This window comes from Lampetra planeri, unplaced genomic scaffold, assembly GCF_965212315.1.
Source record: "Lampetra planeri unplaced genomic scaffold, kcLamPlan1.2.h2 scaffold_1919, whole genome shotgun sequence".
In the NCBI taxonomy this organism is placed as follows: domain Eukaryota; kingdom Metazoa; phylum Chordata; class Hyperoartia; order Petromyzontiformes; family Petromyzontidae; genus Lampetra; species Lampetra planeri.
The window spans coordinates 1-23,584 of NW_027614669.1; the positions used below are offsets into that span (position 1 = coordinate 1).

General features: G+C 54.0%; 1 protein-coding gene across 5 annotated transcripts; it reads right to left on the reverse strand.

The window, feature by feature from the left end:
* Positions 1–682: 682 nt before the first annotated feature.
* On the reverse strand, positions 683–14,150 carry LOC144740129 (uncharacterized). Of its 5 annotated transcripts, none has more exons than XM_078623011.1 (5): positions 12,719–14,150; positions 10,120–10,243; positions 8,604–9,067; positions 4,033–4,193; positions 683–1,549 (listed from the first exon to the last, which is right to left on the reverse strand). In XM_078623011.1, exons 1-5 carry the CDS (start codon positions 12,873–12,875, stop codon positions 761–763), a joined length of 1,695 nt encoding a protein of 564 aa, XP_078479137.1. In that variant the 5' UTR covers positions 12,876–14,150; the 3' UTR covers positions 683–760. The 5 variants fall into 5 exon arrangements, with proteins under 5 accessions (XP_078479137.1, XP_078479136.1, XP_078479133.1 ...); XM_078623010.1 differs by having other exon boundaries at positions 683–1,552; XM_078623007.1 differs by having other exon boundaries at positions 3,619–4,193.
* Between the last annotated feature and the right edge of the window lie 9,434 nt (positions 14,151–23,584).

Here is a 23,584-nt window from a genome sequence, read left to right on the forward strand (position 1 = left end):
TTAGTGGGTGAGTTAGTGGGTGAGTGGCTGAGTGAGTGGTCATGGAAGCGAGCGGTGAGGCAGCGCTCAGAGCTCAGAGGCGGCTCCCCCCACAGCGACGCAAAGTCGAAGGAGAAGGGCGGTGCAAGCAACCACACCGTGTCCTGCTGGGGGGGGTGGGTGGGTGAGTTAGTGGGTGAGTTAGTGGGTGAGTGGCTGAGTGAGTGGTCATGGAAGCGAGCGGTGAGGCAGAGCTCAGAGCTCAGAGGCGGCTCCCCCCACAGCGACGCAAAGTCGAAGGAGAAGGGCGGTGAAAGCAACCACACCGTGTCCTGCTGGGGGGGGTGGGTGGGTGAGTTAGTGGGTGAGTTAGTGGGTGAGTTAGTGGGTGAGTGGGTGAGTGAGTGAGTGAGTGGTCATGGAAGCGAGCGGTGAGGCCAGAGCTCAGAGCTCAGAGGCGGCTCCCCCCACAGCGACGCAAAGTCGAAGGAGAAGGGCGGTGCAAGCAACCACACCGTGTCCTGCTGGGGGGGGTGGGTGGGTGAGTTAGTGGGTGAGTTAGTGGGTGAGTGGCTGAGTGAGTGGTCATGGAAGCGAGCGGTGAGGCAGAGCTCAGAGCTCAGAGGCGGCTCCCCCCACAGCGACGCAAAGTCGAAGGAGAAGGGCGGTGCAAGCAACCACACCGTTGTCCTGCTGGGGGGGGTGGGTGGGTGAGTTAGTGGGTGAGTTAGTGGGTGAGTGGCTGAGTGAGTGGTCATGGAAGCGAGCGGTGAGGCAGAGCTCAGAGCTCAGAGGCGGCTCCCCCCACAGCGACGCAAAGTCGAAGGAGAAGGGCGGTGCAAGCAACCACACCGTGTCCTGCTGGGGGGGTGGGTGGGTGAGTTAGTGGGTGAGTTAGTGGGTGAGTTGGTGGGTGAGTGGGGTGAGTGAGTGAGTGAGCGGGTGAGTGAGTGTCTGAGTGAGTGAGTGTCTGAGTGAGTGAGTGGCTGAGTGAGTGAGTGGCTGAGTGAGTGAGTGGCTGAGTGAGTGAGTGAGTGGCTGAGTGAGTGAGTGGCTGAGTGAGTGGGTGAGTGGCTGAGTGGCTGAGTGGCTGAGTGGCTGAGTGGGTGAGTGAGTGAGTGGCTGAGTGAGTGAGTGGCTGAGTGAGTGGGTGGCTGAGTGAGTGAGTGGCTGAGTGAGTGAGTGGCTGAGTGAGTGAGCAAGTGAGCGAGTGAGTGGCTGAGTGAGTGAGTGAGTTAATGGGTGAGTGGCTGAGTGAGTGAGTGTCTGAGTGAGTGAGTGAGTGAGTGGCTGAGTGGCTGAGTGAGTGAGTGGCTGAGTGAGTGAGTGGCTGAGTGAGTGGGTGAGTGGCTGAGTGAGTGAGTGGCTGAGTGAGTGAGTGGCTGAGTGAGTGAGTGGCTGAGTGAGTGAGTGGCTGAGTGAGTGAGTGAGTGTCTGAGTGAGTGAGTGAGTAGCTGAGTGAGTGGTCATGGAAGCGAGCGGTGAGGCAGAGCTCAGAGCTCAGAGGCGGCTCCCCCCACAGCGACGCAAAGTCGAAGGAGAAGGGCGGTGCAAGCAACCACACCGTGTCCTGCTGGGGGGGGTGGGTGGGTGAGTTAGTGGGTGAGTTAGTGGGTGAGTGGCTGAGTGAGTGGCTGAGTGAGTGAGTGGCTGAGTGAGTGAGTGGCTGAGTGAGTGGGTGAGTGGCTGAGTGAGTGGGTGAGTGGCTGAGTGAGTGAGTGGCTGAGTGAGTGGATGAGTGGCTGAGTGAGTGAGTGAGTGGCTGAGTGAGTGAGTGGCTGAGTGAGTGAGTCTCTGAGTGAGTGGCTGAGTGAGTGAGTGAGTGGCTGAGTGAGTGAGTGGCTGAGTGAGTGAGTGGCTGAGTGAGTGGGTGAGTGGCTGAGTGAGTGGGGTGAGTGGCTGAGTGAGTGGATGAGTGGCTGAGTGAGTGAGTGGCTGAGTGATGTGAGCGAGTGAGTGAGTGAGTGGCTGAGTGAGTGAGTGGCTGAGTGAGTGGGTGAGTGGCTGAGTGAGTGAGTGGCTGAGTGAGTGGGTGAGTGGCTGAGTGAGTGAATGGGTGGGTGAGAGAGTGGGTGAGTGGGTGAGTGAGTGAGTGAGCGGCTGAGTGAGTGAGTGAGTGAGCGGCTGAGTGGTGGGTAAGTGAGTGAGCGGCTGAGTGAGTGAGTGGCTGAGTGAGTGGCTGAGTGAGTGAGTGGCTGAGTGAGTGAGTGGCTGAGTGAGTGAGTGGCTGAGTGAGTGGGTGAGTGGCTGAGTGAGTGAGTGGCTGAGTGAGTGAGTGAGTGGCTGAGTGAGTGAGTGGCTGAGTGAGTGAGTGGCTGAGTGAGTGAGTGGCTGAGTGGCTGAGTGAGTGAGTGGCTGAGTGAGTGAGTGGCTGAGTGAGTGAGTGGCTGAGTGAGTGAGTGAGTGGCTGAGTGAGTGAGTGAGTGGCTGAGTGAGTGAGTGAGTGGCTGAGTGAGTGGGTGAGTGGCTGAGTGAGTGAGTGGCTGAGTGAGTGAGTGGCTGAGTGAGTGAGTGGCTGAGTGAGTGAGTGAGTGGCTGAGTGAGTGAGTGTCTGAGTGAGTGGCTGAGTGGCTGAGTGAGTGGCTGAGTGAGTGAGTGGCTGAGTGAGTGAGTGTCTGAGTGAGTGAGTGGCTGAGTGAGTGAGTGGCTGAGTGGCTGAGTGAGTGGCTGAGTGAGTGAGTGTCTGAGTGGGTGAGTGAGTGAGTGAGTGAGTGGCTGAGTGAGTGGTGTGAGTGGCTGAGTGAGTGAGTGGCTGAGTGAGTGAGTGGCTGAGTGAGTGGCTGAGTGAGTGAGTGGCTGAGTGAGTGAGTGTCTGAGTGAGTGAGTGGCTGAGTGAGTGAGTGGCTGAGTGGCTGAGTGAGTGAGTGGCTGAGTGAGTGAGTGTCTGAGTGAGTGAGTGGGTGAGTGAGTGACTGAGTGAGTGAGTGTCTGAGTGAGTGAGTGAGTGGCTGAGTGAGGTGAGCGAGTGAGTGAGTGAGTGGCTGAGTGAGTGAGTGTCTGAGTGAGTGAGTGGCTGAGTGAGTGGGTGGCTGAGTGAGCGGAGTGAGTGAGTGGCTGAGTGAGTGAGTGAGTGACTGAGTGAGTGGCTGAGTGGCTGAGTGAGTGAGTGAGTGAGCGAGTGAGTGAGTGAGTGAGTGGCTGAGTGGCTGAGTGAGTGAGTGGCTGAGTGAGTGAGTGGCTGAGTGAGTGAGTGAGTGGCTGAGTGAGTGAGTGTCTGAGTGAGGTGAGTGGCTGAGTGAGTGAGTGTCTGAGTGAGTGAGTGGCTGAGTGAGTGAGTGGCTGAGTGAGTGAGTGAGTGAGCGAGTGTCTGAGTGAGTGAGTGAGTGTCTGAGTGAGCGGCTGAGTGAGTGAGTGAGTGTCTGAGTGAGTGTCTGAGTGAGTGAGTGAGTGTCTGAGTGAGTGAGTGGCTGAGTGAGTGAGTGGCTGAGTGGCTGAGTGAGTGAGTGAGTGAGCGAGTGTCTGAGTGAGTGAGTGAGTGTCTGAGTGAGCGGCTGAGTGAGTGAGTGAGTGTCTGAGTGAGTGTCTGAGTGAGTGAGTGTCTGAGTGAGCGGCTGAGTGAGTGAGTGAGTGTCTGAGTGAGCGGCTGAGTGAGTGAGCGAGTGTCTGAGTGAGTGTCTGAGTGAGTGAGTGAGCGCTCACCTCCCTGGCTTCCTCCCCTCGAGTGGAGTAGATGACTTCGTAGCGGGGCGTGTTGTACACCTGAGTGGCTGAGTGAGTGAGTGTCTGAGTGAGTGTCTGAGCGAGTGTCTGAGTGGCTGAGTGAGTGAGTGAGTGTCTGAGTGGGTGAGTGTCTGAGTGAGTGTCCTGAGCGAGTGTCTGAGCGAGCGTCTGAGCGAGCGGGGTGAGTGAGCGGGTGAGCGAGTGGATGACACAGCGAACCTCCCTGGCTTCCTCCCCTCGAGTGGAGTAGATGACTTCGTAGCGGGGCGTGTTGTACACCTGAGTGGCTGAGTGAGTGAGTGTCTGAGTGAGTGTCTGAGTGAGTGTCTGAGTGAGTGTCTGAGTGAGTGAGTGTCTGAGTGAGCGGGTGAGCGAGTGGATGACACAGCGAACCTCCCTGGCTTCCTCCCCTCGAGTGTAGTAGCTGACTTCGTAGCGGGGCGTGTTGTACACCTGGGCGACGCTGAGCCCCGACCTCCGACCTGAGGCTACGAACGGTCCGGAGATCCACAGCGTGGTCACGTTCAGGGTGAGGCTGGGAGGTCCCAGGGTGGCTGACGGTGAAGAGGTGAGGAGAGGAGGGGGTGAGGGGGGGTGAGGTGAGGAGAGGGGGGGGGGGGGGTGAGGGGGGGGTGAGGTGAGGTGAGGAGAGGGTTGTACTCAGGTGAGGCTCGCGCAGAGACTCACTCAGAGACTCGCTCAGAGACTCACACACACAGGGGACACACACACAGAGACTCACACACACAGACACACACACACACAGAGACTCACACACACAGAGAGAGACTCACACACACAGACACACACACACACAGACACACACACAGACACACACACACAGACACACACAGACACACACACACAGACACACACAGACACACACACAGACACACACACAGAGAGACTCACACACACACACAGAGACTCACACACAGGCACACACACACACACAGAGACTCACACACACAGAGAAAGACTCACACACACACAGAGACTCACACACACACAGACACACACACACAGACTCACACACACAGACTCACACACACACAGAGACTCACACACACAGACACACACACACACAGAGACTCACACACACAGAGAGAGACTCACACACACAGAGAGAGACTCACACACACAGACACACACACACACAGACACACACACACACAGAGACTCACACACACAGACACACACACACACAGAGGACTCACACACACAGAGAAAGACTCGCACACACACAGAGACTCACACACACAGACACACACACACACAGACTCACACACACGGACTCACACACACACAGAGACTCACACACACAGAGAGAGACTCACACACACACAGAGACTCACACACACAGACACACACACACACACAGACTCACACACACAGACACACACACACAGACTCACACACACAGACTCACACACACACAGAGACTCACACACACAGACACACACACACACACACAGAGACTCACACACACACAGAGAGACTCACACACACACAGAGACTCACACACACACACACAGACTCACACACACAGACACACACACACACAGACTCACACACACAGACACACACAGACACACACACACTCACACACACAGACACAGACACACACACACAGAGACTCACACACACAGACACACATACAGACAGACACAGACTCACACACACACAGAGACACACACAGAGACACACACAGACTCACACACAGACCGAGACACACACACACACAGACCGAGACACACACACACACACACAGACACACACACATAGACTCACATAGACACACACACAGAGACACACACACAGACACACACACACACAGACTCACACACACAGAGAGAGACTCACACACACAGAAAGACTCACACACACAGACTCACACAGACACACACACAGACACACACACATAGACACACACACACACAGAGACTCACACACACACACATAGACTCACACAGACACTCACACACAGACACACACAGACACACACACAGAGACTCACACACACAGACTCACACAGACACACACACAGACACACACACATAGACACACACACAGACACACACAGAAAGACTCACACACACACAGAGACACCCACACACACACAGAGACTCACACACAGATAGAGGACACAGAGACTCAAACACACACACACAGAGACTCACACACACAGAGACACACAGAGACTCACACAAACAGACAGAGACTCACACACACAGACACACACACACAGACACACACACAGAGAGAGACTCACACACACACAGACTCACACACACAGACAGAGACTCACACACACAGACACACACACACACAGACACACACACAGAGAGAGACTCACACACACAGACACACACACACAGACTCACACACACAGACAGAGACTCACACACACAGACACACACACAGACACACACACAGACACACACACACACACACAGAGACTCACACAGACACACACAGACACACTCACACACACAGACAGAGAGACTCACTCACACACACACAGACACACACACACACACAGAGACTCACACAGACACACACAGACACACTCACACACAAACACACACACACAGAGAGACTCACACACACACAGACACACACACACAGACACACACACACACACAGACACACAGACACACACACAGAGAGAGACTCACACACACAGACACACACAAACACACACACAGACACACACAGAGAGACTCACTCACACACACACACAGAGACTCACACAGACACACACAGACACACTCACACACAAACACACACACACACAGAGACTCACTCACACACACACAGACACACTCACACACAAACACACACACACACAGGCACACACACAGAGACTCACTCACACACACACAGACACACACACACACACAGAGACTCACTCACACACACACAGACACACACACACAGAGACTCACACAGACACACACAGACACACTCACACACAAACAGACACACACACAGAGACTCACTCACACACAAACAGACACACACACAGAGACTCACACAGACACACACAGACACACTCACACACAAACACACACACACACACAGAGACTCACTCACACACACACAGAGACTCACACAGACACACACAGACACACACAGACACACTCATACACAAACACACACACACACAGAGACTCACTCACACACACACAGACACACACACAGGGACACACACAGAGACTCACACAGACACACACAGACACACACACACAGACACACAGAGAGACTCACACACACACAGACACACACACACAGACACACACACAGGCACACACACAGAGACTCACACAGACACACACAGACACACACACACAGACACACAGAGAGACTCACACACACACAGACACACACACACAGACACACACAGAGAGACTCACTCACACACACACAGACACACACACAAACACACACACACAGAGACCTCACACACACACAGACACACACACACAGACACACACACAGACACACACACACACACAGACACACACACACAACACTCACACACACACAGGCACACACACAGAGACTCACACAGACACACACAGACACACACACACAGACACACACAGAGAGACTCACACACACACAGACACACACACACACAGACAGACACACACACAAACACACACACACAGAGACTCACACACACACAGACACACACACACAGACACACACACAGACACACACACACACACAGACACACACACACACACTCACACACACACAGGCACACACACAGAGACTCACACAGACACACACAGACACACACACACAGACACACACAGAGAGACTCACACACACACAGACACACACACACACAGACAGACACACACACAAACACACACACACAGAGACTCACACACACACAGACACGCACACACAGACACACACAGAGAGACTCACACACACAGAGACTCACACACACACAGACAGACACACACACAAACACACACACACAGAGACTCACACACACACAGACACACACACACAGACACACACAGAGAGACTCACTCACACACACACAGACACACACACACACACACAGAGACTCACACACACACAGACACACACACACAGACACACACACAGACACACACACACAGACACACACAGAGAGACTCACTCACACACACACAGACACACACACACACACACACACAGAGACTCACACACACACAGACACACTCACACACAGAGACTCACACAGACACACACAGACACACTCACACACAAACACACACACACACACAGAGACTCACTCACACACACACACACACACACAGAGAGACTCACTCACACACACACAGACACACTCATACACAAACACACACACACACAGAGACTCACTCACACACACACACACACACACACACAGAGACTCACTCACACACACACAGACACACTCACACACAAACACACACACACACAGAGACTCACTCACACACACACAGACACACACACAGAGACTCACTCACACACACACAGACACACTCACACACAAACACACACACACACAGAGACTCACTCACACACAAACAGACACACACACACACACAGAGACTCACACAGACACACACAGACACACTCACACACAAACACACACACACACACAGAGACTCACTCACACACACACAGAGACTCACACAGACACACACAGACACACTCATACACAAACACACACACACACACAGAGACTCACTCACACACACACAGACACACACACAGGCACACACACAGAGACTCACACAGACACACACAGACACACACACACAGACACACAGAGAGACTCACACACACACAGACACACACACACAGACACACACAGAGAGACTCACTCACACACACACAGACACACACACAAACACACACACACAGAGACTCACACACACACAGACACACACACACAGACACACAGAGAGACTCACTGTTTTCATCTGGGGCGAAGCTGAGCTCCATCTCCTCCTGAGAGGCCTCCTCCAGCAGACAGCGGCACGGGGATGGAGGAGGTGGAGGTGGTGGTGGAGGAGGTGGAGGTTGAGTTGGAGGTGGTGAAGTCGGCGATTGAGGTTGTTGGGGTGGTGGAGGGTGGTGGTGGAGGTGGTGGTGGTGGTGGTTGAGTTGGAGGTGGTGGAGTCGGAGATTGAGGTTGTTGGGGTGGTGGAGGTGGTGGTGGAGGTGGTGGTGGAGGTTGAGTTGGAGGTGGTGGAGTCGGAGATTGAGGTTGTTGGGGTGGTGGAGGTGGTGGTGGAGGTGGTGGTGGTGGAGGTGGTGGTTGTGGTGACCACGACACACACGCGTATGTGGTATCGCATCTCCATGTCTCCCAGGTGGTCGGTGAGTGAGCAGTTGAGGGAGGAGGAGGACAGGGAAACGCAGCCTGGGACTTCCTCTAATCCGAGCTCGCTGCACAGACACACAGACACACAGACACACACACAGACACACACACAGACACACACACAGACACACACAGACACACACACAGACACACACACACAGACACAGACACACACACAGACACACACACACAGACACATACAGACCCACAGACACACACAGACACGCGCACACACGCAGTGAGCGAGTGGGTGATTAGGTGGGTGGGCGAGTGGGTGGGGGGTGGGTGGGTGAGTGACTGACTGGAGTGACTGACTGAGTGAGTGACTGGGTGTGTGGGTGAGTGAGTGAGTGAGTGGACTGAGTGAGTGAGTGGGTGAGTGAGTGGGTGAGTGGGTGGGTGGGTGAGTGACTGAGTGGGTGAGTGAGTGGGTGAGTGAGTGGGTGAGTGAGTGACTGAGTGAGTGACTGACTGAGTGACTGAGTGACTGACTGAGTGGGGTGAGTGAGTGGGTGAGTGAGTGACTGAGTGGGTGGGTGAGTGACTGAGTGAGTGACTGAGTGAGTGACTGAGTGACTGAGGGAGTGACTGAGTGAGTGACTGAGTGGGTGACTGAGTGGGTGAGTGAGTGACTGAGTGAGTGACTGAGTGGGTGACTGAGTGGGTGAGTGACTGACTGAGTGACTGACTGACTGAGTGACTGAGTGACTGACTGAGTGACTGAGTGAGTGACTGAGTGACTGAGTGAATGACTGAGTGAGTGACTGACTGAGTGACTGAGTGAATGACTGAGTGAGTGACTGACTGAGTGACTGACTGACTGAGTGACTGAGTGAGTGACTGAGTGACTGAGTGAATGACTGAGTGACTGACTGAGTGACTGAGTGACTGACTGAGTGACTGAGTGACTGACTGAGTGACTGAGTGAGTGACTGACTGAGTGACTGACTGAGTGAGTGACTGACTGAGTGACTGAGTGACTGAGTGAGTGACTGAGTGAGTGACTGAGTGACTGACTGAGTGAGTGACTGACTGAGTGAGTGACTGACTGAGTGACTGAGTGAGTGACTGACTGACTGAGTGGGTGACTGAGCGTCGCTCACCTGCCCACCAGCACAGTATACGTGGCGTTGCCAGGCGCCCCGTCCAGCCGTTGCCATGACAACGCATGCACAAAGTTGAACGAGCTCATCTCGATGTGGGATGCCGGGAGAAAATCCACACGGTCTGTTACAAAGACAAAGCCCCCCCCGTGTAGCCTCGACAGACTGTAGGGGCAAGTGCTGTTAGCGAGTAGCGCCTATGAAGGCTACCGGCACGGTGGCACACGACTTGGGTGGGCAGCACCACCACGCCCGGCCGCCTTTGTATCTCCCCCAGTGCTAGCGATGTTCACTACACACCACCGCTACACCAGGTACTCATTTGAGGCTGAGTCGACCTAGGGGAGGCCCGGGACCGGTTGGGTTTCGGCCGGGTTTGCAGTGTGGTGTAGCGCTAACCACTGCACCACCGCTCCCCATATACACTGACACACAGTGGTGATGGTGGTGATGATGGTGATGATGGTGATGATGGTGGTGATGGTGGTGATGGTGGTGGTGGTGATGGTGATGGTGGTGATGATGGTGGTGGTGGTGGTGATGGTGATGGTGGTGATGATGGTGGTGGTGGTGGTGGTGATGGTGATGGTGGTGATGATGGTGGTGGTGGTGGTGATGGTGATGGTGGTGATGATGGTGGTGGTGGTGGTGATGGTGGTGATGGTGGTGATGGTGATGGTGGTGATGATGGTGGTGGTGGTGATGGTGGTGATGGTGATGGTGGTGATGGTGGTGATGGGTGGTGGTGGATGATGGGGGTGGTGGTGATGGTGGTGAGGTGGTGGTGGGTGGATGGTGGTGGTGGTGATGGTGGATGTGGATGGTGGTGTGATGGGTGATGGTGGTGGTGATGGTGGTGATGGTGGGTGGTGGTGGTGGTGATGGTGATGGGTGGTGGTGGTGATGGTGATGATGGTGGTGGTGGGTGGTGGTGATGATGGTGGTGGTGGTGGTGTGGGTGATGGTGGTGGTGATGGGGTGATGGTGGTGGTGGTGGTGGTGATGGTGGTGGATGGTGGTGATGGGTGGTGATGGTGAGTGGTGTGGTGATGGTGGTGATGGTGGTGGTGGTGATGGTGGTGGTGGTGGTGATGGTGGTGGTGTGGTGGTGGGTGATGGTGGTGGTGATGGTGGTGGTGATGGTGGTGGTGATGGTGGTGGTGATGGTGGTGGTGGTGATGGTGGTGGTGATGGTGGTGGATGGTGGTGGTGATGGTGGTGGTGGTGGTGATGATGGTGGTGATGGTGGTGGTGATGGTGGTGGTGATGGTGGTGGTGATGGTGGTGGTGATGGTGGTGGTGATGGTGGTGTGGTGGTGGTGATGGTGGTGGTGATGGTGGTGGTGATGGTGGTGGTGATGGTGGTGATGGTGGTGGTGGTGGTGATGGTGGTGGTGATGGTGGTGGTGAGTGGAGGTTGGGATGGTGGGATGGTGGTGGTGATGGTGGTGGTGATGGTGGGTGGTGGATGGTGGTGATGGTGGAGGTGATGGGTGGTGATGGTGGTGGTGGGTGGTGGTGATGGTGGTGTGATGGTGGTGGTGATGGTGGTGGTGATGGTGGTGGTGATGGTGGTGATGGTGGTGGTGATGGTGGTGATGGTGGTGGTGGTGATGGTGGTGATGGTGGTGGTGATGGTGGTGGTGATGGTGGTGGTGATGGTGGTGGTGATGGTGGTGATGGTGGTGGTGATGGTGATGATGGTGATGGTGGTGATGGTGGTGATGGTGGTGGTGATGGTGGTGGTGATGGTGGTGATGATGGTGGTGATGGTGGTGGTGATGGTGGTGATGGTGGTGGTGGTGATGGTGGTGATGATGGTGATGATGGTGGTGATGGTGATGATGGTGATGATGATGGTGGTGATGGTGGTGATGGTGATGATGGTGATGGTGGTGGTGATGATGGTGATGGTGGTGGTGATGGTGATGATGGTGATGGTGGTGGTGATGGTGGTGGTGGTGGTGGTAATGGTGGTGATGGTGATGATGGTGGTGATGGTGGTAGTGATGATGATGGTGGTGATGATGGTGATGATGGTGGTAGTGATGATGATGGTGGTGATGATGATGATGATGATGGTAGTGATGATGATGGTAGTGATGATGATGGTAGTGATGATGGTGATGATGGTGGTAGTGATGATGATGGTGGTGATGATGATGATGATGGTGATGATGATGATGGTGATGATGATGATGGTGATGGTAGTGATGATGATGGTAGTGATGATGATGGTAGTGATGATGATGGTGATGGTAGTGATGATGATGGTAGTGATGATGATGGTAGCGATGATGATGGTAGCGATGGTGGTGATGGTAGTGATGGTGATGATGGTAGTGATGGTGATGATGGTGGTGGTGATGATGGTAGCGATGGTGGTGATGGTAGTGATGGTGGTGATGATGGTAGTGATGGTGGTGATGGTGGTGGTGATGATGGTAGTGATGGTGGTGATGGTGGTGGTGATGATGATGGTAGTGATGATGATGGCAATGATGATGCTAGTGATGATGATGATGGTAGTGATGGTGATGATGATGGTAGAGATGATGATGCTAGTGATGATGATGATGATGGTGGCCCATCACTTTACCTGAGCTAACATCGGAGCAAGCAAGGCCCGGATGGTGATGGAGTAGCAGGAGGTAGAGGAGGAGGTGGAGGAGATGGTGGAGGAGGTGGTGGTGGAGGTGGTGGTGGTGGAGCCAGGGTGAGATGGTGAACGACTTGTAGTCCGCACAGATGGCCATTTCACCCCCTCACCATTTCACCCCCCTCACCACTGCTCACCCTCACCACTGCTCACCCTCACCACTGCTCACCCTCACCACTGCTCACCCTCTCCACTGCTCACCCTCTCCACTGCTCACCCTCACCACTGCTCACCCTCACCACTGCTCACCCTCACCACTGCTCACCCTCACCACTGCTCACCCTCTCCACTGCTCACCCTCTCCACTGCTCACCCTCTCCACTGCTCACCCTCACCACTGCTCACCCTCACCACTGCTCACCCTCACCACTGCTCACCCTCTCCACTGCTCACCCTCTCCACTGCTCACCCTCACCACTGCTCACCCTCGCCACTGCTCACCCTCGCCACTGCTCACCCTCGCCACTGCTCACCCTCGCCACTGCTCACCCTCACCACTGCTCACCCTCACCACTGCTCACCCTCACCACTGCTCACCCTCACCACTGCTCACCCTCACCACTGCTCACCCTCTCCACTGCTCACCCTCACCACTGCTCACCCTCACCACTGCTCACCCTCACCACTGCTCACCCTCACCACTGCTCACCCTCACCACTGCTCACCCTCACCACTGCTCACCCTCACCACTGCTCACCCTCACCACTGCTCACCCTCGCCACTGCTCACCCTCGCCACTGCTCACCCTCGCCACTGCTCACCCTCACCACTGCTCACCCTCACCACTGCTCACCCTCACCACTGCTCACCCTCACCACTGCTCACCCTCTCACCACTGCTCACCCTCACCACTGCTCACCCTCACCACTGCTCACCCTCACCACTGCTCACCCTCTCACCACTGCTCACCCTCACCACTGCTCACCCTCACCACTGCTCACCCTCTCCACTGCTCACCCTCACCACTGCTCACCCTCTCCACTGCTCACCCTCACCACTGCTCACCCTCACCACTGCTCACCCTCGCCACTGCTCACCCTCACCACTGCTCACCCTCACCACTGCTCACCCTCACCACTGCTCACCCTCTCACCACTGCTCACCCTCGCCACTGCTCACCCTCGCCACTGCTCACCCTCGCCACTGCTCACCCTCACCACTGCTCACCCTCACCACTGCTCACCCTCACCACTGCTCACCCTCACCACTGCTCACCCTCACCACTGCTCACCCTCACCACTGCTCACCCTCTCCACTGCTCACCCTCTCCACTGCTCACCCTCTCCACTGCTCACCCTCACCACTGCTCACCCTCACCACTGCTCACCCTCACCACTGCTCACCCTCACCACTGCTCACCCTCTCACCACTGCTCACCACTGCTCACCCTCTCACCACTGCTCACCCTCTCACCACTGCTCACCCTCACCACTGCTCACCCTCACACCACTGCTCACCCTCACCACTGCTCACCCTCACCACTGCTCACCCTCACCACTGCTCACCCTCACCACTGCTCACCCTCTCACCACTGCTCACCCTCTCACCACTGCTCACCCTCACCACTGCTCACCCTCTCCACTGCTCACCCTCTCCACTGCTCACCCTCACCACTGCTCACCCTCACCACTGCTCACCCTCACCACTGCTCACCCTCACCACTGCTCACCCTCTCCACTGCTCACCCTCACCACTGCTCACCCTCTCCACTGCTCACCCTCACCACTGCTCACCCTCACCACTGCTCACCCTCACCACTGCTCACCCTCTCACCACTGCTCACCCTCTCACCACTGCTCACCCTCACCACTGCTCACCCTCACCACTGCTCACCCTCAACACTGCTCACCCTCACCACTGCTCACCCTCACCACTGCTCACCCTCACCACTGCTCACCCTCACCACGGCTCACCCTCACCACTGCTCACCCTCACCACTGCTCACCCTCACCACTGCTCACCCTCACCACTGCTCACCCTCTCACCACTGCTCACCCTCACCACTGCTCACCCTCACCACTGCTCACCCTCACCACTGCTCACCCTCACCACTGCTCACCCTCACCACTGCTCACCCTCACCACTGCTCACCCTCACCACTGCTCACCCTCTCCACTGCTCACCCTCACCACTGCTCACCCTCACCACTGCTCACCCTCACCACTGCTCACCCTCACCACTGCTCACCCTCACCACTGCTCACCCTCACCACTGCTCACCCTCACCACTGCTCACCCTCTCCACTGCTCACCCTCACCACTGCTCACCCTCACCACTGCTCACCCTCACCACTGCTCACCCTCTCACCACTGCTCACCCTCGCCACTGCTCACCCTCACCACTGCTCACCCTCACCACTGCTCACCCTCACCACTGCTCACCCCCCTCGCCACTGCTCACCCTCACCACTGCTCACCCTCACCACTGCTCACCCCCCTCGCCACTGCTCACCCTCACCACTGCTCACCCTCTCACCACTGCTCACCCTCACCACTGCTCACCCTCTCACCACTGCTCACCCTCACCACTGCTCACCCTCACCACTGCTCACCCTCACCACGGCGAAGAGAAAAGATTGTGACGTCAAACTTTGGCGAAGTCACGTAGATGGAGACATCTAAATGAAGTGAAAAAAACAGAAAGTGAATAAAAGAGATAGAACGGAAATTAATTAAAATAATAGAAATTAAGTGAATAAAAATAAGATGAATAAAGTTAATGCAAAATAATACTAACTCGTATGAATAAAGTTAAGACAAAGAATAGAAATGAAGTGAAAAAATGATAAAATAATAGCAATAAAGTGAATCAATGCAATACAAAATAGCAATAAAGTGAATAAAAATAGCAATAAAGTGAATCAATGCAATACAAAATAGCAATAAAGTGAATCAATGTAATACAAAATAGCAATAAAGTGAATAAAAATAGCAATAAAGTGAATCAATGCAATACAAAATAGCAATAAAGTGAATCAATGCAATACAAAATAGCAATAAAGTGAATCAATGCAATACAAAATAGCAATAAAGTGAATCAATGCAATACAAAATAGCAATAAAGTGAATACAAAATAGCAATAAAGTGAATCAATGCAATACAAAATAGCAATAAAGTGAATACAAAATAGCAATAAAGTGAATCAATGTAATACAAAATAGCAATAAAGTGAATCAATGCAATACAAAATAGCAATAAAGTGAATCAATGCAATACAAAATAGCAATAAAGTGAATCAATGCAATACAAAATAGCAATAAAGTGAATCAATGCAATACAAAATAGCAATAAAGTGAATACAAAATAGCAATAAAGTGAATCAATGCAATACAAAATAGCAATAAAGTGAATACAAAATAGCAATAAAGTGAATCAATGCAATACAAAATAGCAATAAAGTGAATACAAAATAGCAATAAAGTGAATCAATGCAATACAAAATAGCAATAAAGTGAATACAAAATAGCAATAAAGTGAATCAATGTAATACAAAATAGCAATAAAGTGAATCAATGCAATACAAAATAGCAATAAAGTGAATCAATGTAATACAAAATAGCAATAAAGTGAATCAATGTAATACAAAATAGCAATAAAGTTGAATCAATGCAATACAAAATAGCAATAAAGTGAATACAAAATGTATAGAAATAAACTTAATAAAAAAATATAAATCTCTTTATTTTATTTATTTTTTAATCACTTTATTTAATATTATTTTAATCACTTAATTTTTTTTATTTGTAATCACTTTATTTTATTCATTTTTTATTCACTTTATTTTATTCATTTTTTATTCACTTTATTTTTTATTATTTTAATCAGTTTATTTGTATTATTTTTAATCACTTTATTTATTTTTTATTCACTTTATTTTGATTCTTTTTAATCACTTTATTTTGTATTTTAATCACTTAAATTTTATTATTTTTAATCACTTTATTTTATTCATTTTTTATTCACTTTATTTTTTATTATTTTAATCACTTTAATTTGTTATTTTTAATAACTTAATTTGTATTATTTTTAATCACCACTCACCTCACCACTCACCTCACCACTCACCTCACCACTCACTCACCCACCCACTCACCTCACCACTCACCTCACCACCACTCACCACTCACCTCACCACTCACTACTCACCTCACAACTCACCTCACCACTCACCTCACCACTCACCTCACCACTCACTCACCACTCACTACTCACCTCACCACTCACTTCACCACTCACTTCACCACTCACCTCACCACTCACCTCACCACTCACCTCACCACTCACCTCACCACTCACTCACCACTCACTACTCACCTCACCACTCACTTCACCACTCACTTCACCACTCACCTCACCACTCACCTCACCACTCACCTCACCACTCACTCACCACTCACCTCACCACTCACCTCACCACTCACCTCACCACTCACCTCACTACTCACCTCACCACTCACCTCACCACTCACTTCACCACTCACCTCACCACTCACCTCACCACTCACCTCACCACTCACTCACCACACTCACCACTCACCTCACCACTCACCTCACCTCACCACTCACCTCACCACTCACCTCACCACTCACCACTCCACCTCACCACTCACCTCACCACTCACCTCACCACTCACCTCACCACTCACCTCACCACTCACCTCACCACTCACCTCACCACTCACCACTCACCTCACCACTCACCTCACCACTCACCTCACCACTCACCTCACCACTCACCTCACCACTCACTCACCCCACCCACTCACCTCACCACTCACTCACCACTCACCTCACCACTCACCTCACCTCACCACTCACTCACACTCACCTCACCTCTCACCTCACCTCACCACCACTCACCTCACCACTCACCTCACCACTCACCTCACCACTCACCTCACCACTCACTCACCCACCCACTCACCTCACCACTCACTCACCACTCACCTCACCACTCACCTCACCACTCACCTCACCACTCACTCAACCACTCACCACCACTCACCTCACCACTCACTACTCACCTCACCACTCACTCACCACTCACCTCACCACTCACTACTCACCTCACCACTCACCTCACCACTCACCTCACCACTCACCTCACCACTCACCTCACCACTCACCTCACCACTCACTACTCACCTCACCACTCACCACCACTCACCACCACTCACCTCACCACTCACTCACCACTCACCTCACCACTCACTACTCACCTCACCACTCACCACCACTCACCACCACTCACCTCACCACTCACTCACCACTCACCTCACCACTCACTCACCACCTCACCACCACTCACCTCACCACTCACTCACCACTCACCTCATCACTCACCACTCACCTCACCACTCACGCTCACCACTCACTACTCACCTCACCACTCACCTCACCACTCACTCATCACTCACCTCACCACTCACCTCACCACTCACCTCACCACTCACCTCACCACTCACCCCACCACTCACCTCACTACTCACCTCACCACTCACCTCACCACTCACTCACCACTCACCCCACCACTCACCACTCACTCACCACTCACCTCACCACTCACCTCACTACTCACCTCACCACTCACCTCACCACTCACTCACCACTCACCCCACCACTCACCTCACCACTCACCACTCACTCACTCACCACTCACCACTCACCTCACCACTCACCTCACCACTCACTCACCACTCACCTCACCACTCACTCACCACTCACCTCACCACTCACCTCACCACTCACCTCACCACTCACCCTCACCACTCACTCACCACTCACTCACCACCTCACCTCACCTCACCCCTCACCTCACCTCACCCCTCACTCACCACTCACCTCACCACTCACCACTCACCTCACTACCTCACCACTCACTCACCACTCACCTCACCACTCACCTCACCACTCACCTCACCACTCACCTCACCACTCACCTCACCACTCACCTCACCACTCACCACTCACCTCACCACTCACCTCACCACTCACTCACCACTCACCTCACCAATCACCTCACCACTCACCTCACCACTCACCTCACCACTCACCTCACCACTCACCTCACCAATCACCTCACCACTCACCTCACCACTCACCTCACCACTCACCTCACCACTCACGTCACCTCACCACTCACCACTCACTCACCACTCACCTCACCACTCACCTCACTACTCACCCTCACCACTCACCAATCACCTCACCACTCACCTCACCACTCACCACCCACTCACCACTCACCACTCACCTCACCACTCACCTCACCACTCACTCACCACTCACCTCACCACTCACCTCACCACTCACATCACCACTCACTCACCACTCACCTCACCACTCATCACTCACTCACTCACTCCACTCCACTCACCACTCACTCACCACTCACTCACCACTCACCTCACCTCACTCACTCACCACTCACCACTCACCACTCACCTCACCACTCACCTCAACACCACTCACCTCACCACTCACCACTCACCTCACCACTCACCTCACCACTCACTCACCTCACCACTCACCTCACTCACTCACTCACTCACCTCACCACTCACCTCACCACTCACCTCTCACCTCACCACTCACCTCACCACTCACCTCACCACTCACCTCACCACTCACCTCACCACTCACCTCACCACTCACCAATCACCTCACCACTCACCTCACCACTCACTCACCACTCACCTCACCACTCACCTCACCACTCACTCACCACTCACCTCACCACTCACCACACCACTCACCAATCACCTCACCACTCACCTCACCACTCACTCACCACTCACCTCACCACTCACTCACCACTCACTCACCACTCACCTCACCTCACCACTCACCTCACCACTCACCTCACCACTCACCTCACCACTCACCTCACCACTCACTCACCACCCACCTCACCACCCACCTCACACTCACACTCACCACTCACCTCACCACTCACTCACCACTCACTCACCACTCACTCACCACTCACCTCACCTCACCACTCACCTCTCACTCACCACTCACTCACCACTCACTCACCACTCACCTCACCACCACTCACTCACCACTCACCTCACCACTCACCACTCACCCCACCACTCACTCACCACTCACCTCACCACTCACCTCACCACTCACCTCACCACTCACTCACCACTCACTCACCACTCACTCACAACTCACCTCTCACTCACCACTCACTCACCACTTACCTCACCACTCACCTCACCACTCACCTCACCACTCACTCACCACTCACCTCACCACTCACCTCACCACTCACTCACCACTCACCTCACCACTCACCTCACCACTCACCCCACCACTCACCTCACCACTCACCTCACCACTCACCTCACCACTCACCCCACCACTCACCTCACCACTCACCTCACCACTCACCTCACCACTCACTCACCCACCACTCACCCCACCACTCACCTCACCACTCACCTCACCACTCACCCCACCACTCACCCCACCACTCACCTCACCACTCACATCACCACTCACCTCACCACTCACCTCACCACTCACCTCACCACTCACCTCACCACTCACCCCACCACTCAACCCACCACTCACCTCACCACTCACCTCACCACTCACCTCACCACTCACCTCACCACTCACCTCACCACTCACCACTCACCCCACCACTCACCTCACCACTCACCTCACCACCTCACCTCACCACTCACCTCACCACTCACCTCACCACTCACCTCACCACTCACCTCACCACTCACCTCACCACTCACCACTCACCACTCACCCCACCACTCACCCTCACCACTACACCTCACCACTCACCTCACCACTCACCACTCACCTCACCACTCACCTCACCACTCCACTCACTCACCACCACTCACTCACACTCACCTCACCACTCACCTCACCACTCACCTCACCACTCACCTCACCACTCACTCACCTCACCACTCACCACTCACTCACCCCACCACTCACTCCACCACTCACCTCACCACTCACCACTCACTCACCTCACCTCACCTCACACTCACCTCACCACTCACCACCACTCACCTCACCCTCACCTCACTCACTCACCCTCACCACTCACCACTCACCACTCACCTCACCACTCACCTCACACTCACTCACCTCACCACTCACTCACCACACTCACCACTCACTCACTCACTCACCTCACCACTCACCTCACACTCACCTCACCACTCACTCACCTCACGCACTCACCTCACACTCACCTCACCACTCACCTCACACTCACCACTCACCTCACCTCACCACTCACCACTCACCTCACCACTCACTCACCACTCACCTCACCACTCACCTCACCACTCTCACCACTCACTCACCACTCACTCACTCACCTCACTCACTCACTACTCACATCACTCACTCACTCACCACCACTCACCTCACCACTCACCTCACCATCACCTCACCACTCACTCTCACTCACTCACTCACTCACCTCACCACTCACCTCCACTCACTCACCACTCACCTCACCACTCACCTCACACTCACCACTCACCTCACCACTCACCACTCACCTCACCTCACTCACTCACACTCACCTCACCACTCACCTCACCACTCACCTCACCACTCACTCACCACTCACCTCACCTCACCTCACCACTCACCTCACCACTCACCTCACCACTCACCTCACTCACTCACCATCACTCACTCCACCTCACCACTCACTCACACTCACTCACCTCACCACTCACCTCACCACTCACCTCACCACTCACCTCACCACTCACCTCACCACTCACCTCACCACTCATCACCTCACTCACACTCACCTCACCACTCACTCACCTCACCACTCACCACTCACTCACCACTCACCTCACCACTATCACCACTCACTCACCACTCACCTCACCACCACTCACCTCACCACTCTCACCACTCACTCACCACTCCACTCACTCACCACTCACTCACCTCACCTCACTCACTCACTCACTCACTCACTCACTCAACACTCACCACTCACCTCACTCACTCACCACTCACCACTCACCTCACCTCACTCACACTCACTCTCACCACTCACCTCACCACTCACCTCACTCACACTCACCACCTCACCTCACTCACTCACCACTCACCTCACCTCACACCACCTCACCACTCACCTCACCACTCACCTCACTCACCACTCACCTCACACTCACTCACCTCACCACTCACCTCACCACTCACCTCACCACTCACCTCACCACTCACCTCACCACTCACCTCACCACTCACCTCACCACTCACCTCACCACTCACTCACCACTCACCTCACCACTCACCTCACCACTCACCTCACCACTCACCACACACTCACCACTCACCTCACCACTCACCTCACCTCACACCTCACCACTCACCTCACCACTCACTCACCACTCACTCACCACTCACTCACCACTCACCTCACCACTCACTCACCTCACTCACCACTCACCTCACCACTCACCTCACCACTCACCTCACCACTCACTCACCACTCACTCACCTCACCTCACCACTCACCCTCACCACTCACCTCACCACTCACCTCACCACTCACTCACCTCACTCACCACTCACCTCACCACTCACCTCACCACTCACCTCACCACTCACTCACCACTCACTCACTCACTCACCACTCACTCACCACTCACTCACCTCACCACTCACCTCACCACTCACCTCACCACTCACTCACCACTCACCTCACCACTCACCTCACACTCACCTCACCACTCACCAATCACCTCACCACTCACCTCACTACTCACTCACCTCACCACTCACCTCACCACTCACCTCACCTCACCACTCACCACTCACCTCACCACTCACCTCACCACCCACCTCACCACTCACCTCACCACTCACCTCACCACTCACTCACCACTCACTCACCACTCACCTCACCACTCACTCCTCACCACTCACCTCACCACTCACCTCACCACTCACCTCACCACTCACTCACCACTCACCTCACCACTCACCTCACCACTCACCTCACCACTCACTCACCACTCACCCCACCACTCACCTCACCTCACCACTCACCTCACCACTCACCACTCACTCACCACTCACCTCACCACTCACCTCACCTCACCACTCACCTCACCACTCACCTCACCACTCACTCACCACTCACTCACCACTCACCTCACCACTCACCTCACCACTCACTCACCTCACCTCACCACTCACCTCACCACTCACCTCACCACTCACCTCACCACTCACTCACCACTCACCTCACCACTCACCTCACCACTCACCCACCACTCACCTCACCACTCACCTCACCACTCACCTCACCACTCACTCACCACTCACCTCACCACTCACCTCACCACTCACCTCACCACTCACTCACCACTCACCTCACCACTCACCTCACCACTCACCTCACCACTCACTCACCCCACCACTCACCTCACCACTCACCTCACCACTCACTCACCACTCACCTCACCTCACCACTCACCTCGACCTCACCACTCACCTCACCACTCACTCACCACTCACCTCACCTCACCACTCACCTCACCACTCACCTCACCACTCACTCACCACTCACCTCACCACTCACCTCACCACTCACCCCACCACTCACTCTCACCACTCACCTCACCACCACTCACCACTCACCTCACCACTCACTCACCACCACTCACCACTCACCTCACCACTCACCTCACCAGGTCGACGACGCCATTGGCGGGAGGGACAGAAAGCCGTGGTCGAGAATCGATTCTTGTATCGGGACGGGGTTCTGGCGGTCGATTTCGATTC

Coding starts and splice junctions, on each gene's coding strand:
- LOC144740129 (XM_078623006.1), bottom strand. CDS start 12,875: ATGGCCATCTGTGCGGACTACAAGTCGTTCACCATCTCACCCTGGCTC. Junction 10,244..12,718: donor TTGCTCCGATGTTAGCTCAG/GTAAAGTGATGG, acceptor TCTTTGTAACAG/ACCGTGTGGATTTTCTCCCG. Junction 1,553..3,618: donor GAGGGGAGGAAGCCAGGGAG/GTGAGCGCTCAC, acceptor CACCCCCCCCAG/CAGGACACGGTGTGGTTGCT.